Raw genomic sequence first — 4,207 nt, 5'->3', positions numbered from 1 at the left:
TCTATTCTTGATCGAAAAGAGTAGATCTTAAATCTATACTTCATCGTTAGTTGGGTCTAGTTTTTAAACTTCACATATAATTTTGTTGGTAATTTCCATCTTATTAGGCCCATCACGTGTAGGTGACCGATTTGGACCTATTGAGCCTATGAAATTCATTAATTACGTAATGGGTTTATGGGGTTGCAATTGGGCTTTATATTTGGTAATTACTTGTGGGTCAAGTTAGGGTTATTGTGTAAGTGAGAGAGATTATTGTAATTGAATTTTGTGTAGTTTCTTAATTATAATAATATGTAAGTTTATACTAAATATTGTGTGCTTGTTTGTGTTTCCATTATCAATTCATTCTTGATTTGGTATCAATTCATTCTTGAATTGGTATCAAGAATAGATCTAAATATGAAGTATTATTTTTTTTTAAAACAAATTTTCATTAAAAACCACAAAACCGACCTAACGAGATGCTGGCAGGGGCCAGAGAATGAGACAACGAGCCAAATTACAACATTAATCTTTTCTACCTAGACCAATCTATATCTAAACATTTAGATCTATTCTTGATCGACAAGAGTATATCTTAAATCTATACTTCATCGTTAGTTGGGTCTAGTTTTTAAACTTCACATATAATTTTGTTGGTAATTTCCATCTTATTAGGCTCGTCACGTGTAGGTGACCGAGTTGGACCTATTGAGCCTATGAAATTCATTAATTACGTAATGGGTTTATGGGGTTGCAATTGGGCTTTATATTTGGTAATTACTTGTGGGTCAAGTTAGGGTTATTGTGTAAGTGAGAGAGATTATTGTAATTGAATGTTGTGTAGTTTCTTAATTATAATAATATGTAAGTTTATACTAAATATTGTGTGCTTATTTGTGTTTCCATTATCAATTCATTCTTGAATTGGTATCAATTCAAGAGCTAACTCCAAAAAGAAAAGGAACAAAATCATAGTTGATCAAGCAAAAGTGTTGTTTTGCTTCAATCAAGGCCCTGACTGGTCTTTTGATGATAGAAGTCAAAGAATATTTTATTTATGTTCTTGCCTAACAAGGAGTAAAAGAAATAATAATAATAATAATAATAATAATAATAATAATAATAATAATAATAATAAACTTGTTTTATAATTTTTTTCCCTGGTTCAACAGCGGTTGATTTCTTTTTAGTGCAGACGTGGGAAAAAAAAGAATAGTTAAAGTGGTTTAGTTCTTTTTGTTATCCTTGGTACAACAAACTGTTCAACTGTTTTGCGGTTACGGTTTAACGAAGAACGATGGGTGATAAGGAAGCAGTGAAGACGGTGTGAGCGGGAGTGGAAACCCGAATGCGTTTCAAAGTCCCATGCTTACCTCTACCAATTACACGGTATGGGCTATTCGAATGAAGGTACTCTTGAACGTGCACAAGGTTTGGAATACCATTGATCCGGGTGAAACCGATGATGATAAAAACAACATCGCGATAGCGTTGTTTTATCAATCGATCCCGGAAGCGACAATCATGCAAGTGGGTAATCTTAATTCGGCCAAGGAGATTTGGAACGCGATTAAGACACGTAACCTGGGGGCTGATCGGGTTAAGGAGGCAAGATTGCAAACTCTCATTAATGAGTTTGATGGTATGAGAATGAAAGAGACGAAAACCATAGACGAGTTTGTGGCGAAACTCTCATGTACGGCTTCGAAGGCGGCGAGTTTAGGAGAGATGATTGAGGAAACTAAGATAATCAAGAAGTTCCTTTCAAGTCTACCCCAAAGTAAGTTTATTCAAATTGTTGCATCTGTTGAACAAACTTTGGATCTCAAAACTGTTGGGTTTGAAGACGTGGTGGGACGTTTAAAAGCATACGAGGAGCGGATTCGGGAAGAAGACATGCATTCCGAAACCCAAGGTAAGCTTATGTTTCAAAGGTTTGAATCCTCAAGTAGTCGGTACAAGGATCGTGAGTCCACTCGTGGAGGTCGTGGACGTGGAGGAGGGCGAGGACGTGGTGGTCGCGGGTCGAGTCAAAACCGTGGTCATCAAGATAACGTCATGAACCGGGAAAACCGTGAACATAAGGGCAAAACCAGGGACCTCTCGAAGGTTCAATGTTATCGATGTGATGAGTTTGGTCACTTTGTCCATAAGTGTCCCAACCAAAAACAGAAAGTTAAAGGCGAAACAAAGGTAGCCGAAGCATCCGAGACAAGGGATCCATCATTGTTTATGATTAATGGTGTTCAAGAAACAGTGTTCTTGAATGAAAAGAAGGTTATACCCGAAAATTACGAGTCCAATGATAGTGATGAATGGTACTTGGATAACGGCGCAAGTAACCACATGACGGGTAACAAGTCTTTCTTTTCTGAACTTAACAATAGTGTCACGAGAAAGGTTAAGTTTGGGGATGACTCTTATGTTGATATAAGCAGTAAGGGATCGATTTTATTTGAGGCTAAAAGTGGTGAACATCATTTGCTTACGGATGTTTATTTTATACCGAGTCTTCGAAGCAATATTATTAGTCTCGGTCAAGCCTCGGAACACGGGTGTGATATTCATATAAAAGATAACTACCTTACAATGCATGATGGGCATGGTAGGTTATTGATGAAGGTGACTCGTTCCCTAATCGGCTATATCAGATACAATTAAAGATTGGTAAACCGGTTAGCTTACTTAGCCGAATTGAAGAAACAAGTTGGTTGTGGCATGCTAGACTTGGTCACTTGAACTTTGAGTCAATAAAGCTAATGGCTAGGAGGGAGATGGTTGAAGGGATGCGTGGCGTTACCTATGAAAACAAGTTATGTGAATCTTGTTTGGTCGGGAAGCAAACGAGGCAATCCTTTCCTAATTCGGAGGCGTTTAAGGCAACTCGAGCCTTAGAACTTGTGCTCGGTGATCTGTGTGGACCGATTACCCCTCCAACAATAGCGGGTAACAAGTAAGTTTTTGTTTTAATCGATGATTACTCACGATTTGTTTGGACGTATTTGTTGAAGGCTAAAGATGAGGCGTTTGAAGCTTTCAAGAAGTTTAAGAAATTGGTTGAAAGTGATGTCGGGAAAAAGATCAAGACGTTTCGTACTAACCGAGGTGGTGAGTTTACCTCACATGAGTTCAACCAGTGTTCTAACATGGAAGGCATTCAAAGACATCTAACAGCACCATACACACCTCAACAAAACGGGGTGGTTGAAAGACGGAACCGAACCTTATTGGAGATGACACGGAGTATGTTAAAAGCAATGGGTGTTCCGAATTACTTATGGGGTGAGGCAATCTGACATGCAATGTACATCGAGAATCGGATTCCTACTCGTGCTCTAAAGGAGAAAACGCCATACGAGATGTTAAAAGAAAAGAAACCGAATATTGCTCATCTTAAAGTATTCGGTTGTGTGGCGTATGCAAAGATAGTGGGCACTCACTTGAAAAAGCTCGATGACCGTTCGAGGATTTTAGTTCATATCGGAGTCGAGACCGGGTCCAAAGCTTACCGGTTGTTCGATCCGAAGACCCAGAAGGTTGTGATAGCTCGTGATATGGTTTTCGATGAGAAGAAGGCATGGGTTTGTTCTAATTCGATGCAAAACAATGAAGAAACGAAGCTTGCACCGGGTTTATTTTGGGTTGATTGGAATGGGGTTATTGATACCGGAGTTGGGCAAGTTGTAACCGAGTCTATTGGAAGCAACAACATTAGCGACGACTATTCAGCTTTGTCGCCAAATTCAGCAACAGCATCAGCGACAGCTTCTGTCGCTAATTCAGACAGCCCATCAGCACCTTAGCGACAGATTCTGACACTATGGTCGCTAATTCCAACAACTCATCATCCAGTTTAGCGACACCAGCAGCAAATGGTTTAGCGACAGCAACACTTATTGAGCCAGAAAGTAACCTGAGAAGATCTACACGTGTTCTGATCGCACCGGTTAAGTTCAATGATTATGTCCTATGTTCGGAAGTGGAGGACATTGAACTTCTTCTGTTAGAAGAAGGTGAACCGAGGAATTTTGGTGAAGCAAAATCCAAACCGGAATGGATAAAGGCTATGCAAACGGAACTCAAATCCATTAAACGAAACGACACATGGAAGTTGACCGAGTTACCGAGAGGGGTTAAAGATATCAGATTGAAGTGGGTTTTCAAGGTGAAAAGAAATGTAGATGGTTCGATTAATGAATATAAAGCAAGACTCGTGGCAAAG

The 4,207-nt window shown here is 39.3% G+C and overlaps 1 protein-coding gene across 1 annotated transcript; it reads left to right on the top strand.

The window, feature by feature from the left end:
• The first annotated feature begins 1,389 nt into the window (after window positions 1–1,389).
• Window positions 1,390–2,646, top strand: LOC143603496 (uncharacterized). The gene has a single exon (XM_077080273.1). The coding sequence runs from the start codon at window positions 1,390–1,392 to the stop codon at window positions 2,644–2,646; it is 1,257 nt and encodes a 418-aa protein (XP_076936388.1).
• Window positions 2,647–4,207: the final 1,561 nt, after the last annotated feature.

This window comes from Bidens hawaiensis, unplaced genomic scaffold (assembly GCF_021521415.1).
Source record: "Bidens hawaiensis isolate Kalapana, Puna unplaced genomic scaffold, B.hawaiensis_p1.1 tig00062050_1, whole genome shotgun sequence".
In the NCBI taxonomy this organism is placed as follows: Eukaryota; Viridiplantae; Streptophyta; class Magnoliopsida; order Asterales; family Asteraceae; genus Bidens; species Bidens hawaiensis.
This window is presented reverse-complemented; position numbering and strand designations above follow the sequence as displayed.

What these genes read in the sequence shown, in the direction of transcription:
- LOC143603496 (XM_077080273.1), top strand. Translation starts at nt 1,390, where the DNA reads ATGAAGGTACTCTTGAACGTGCACAAGGTTTGGAATACCATTGATCCG.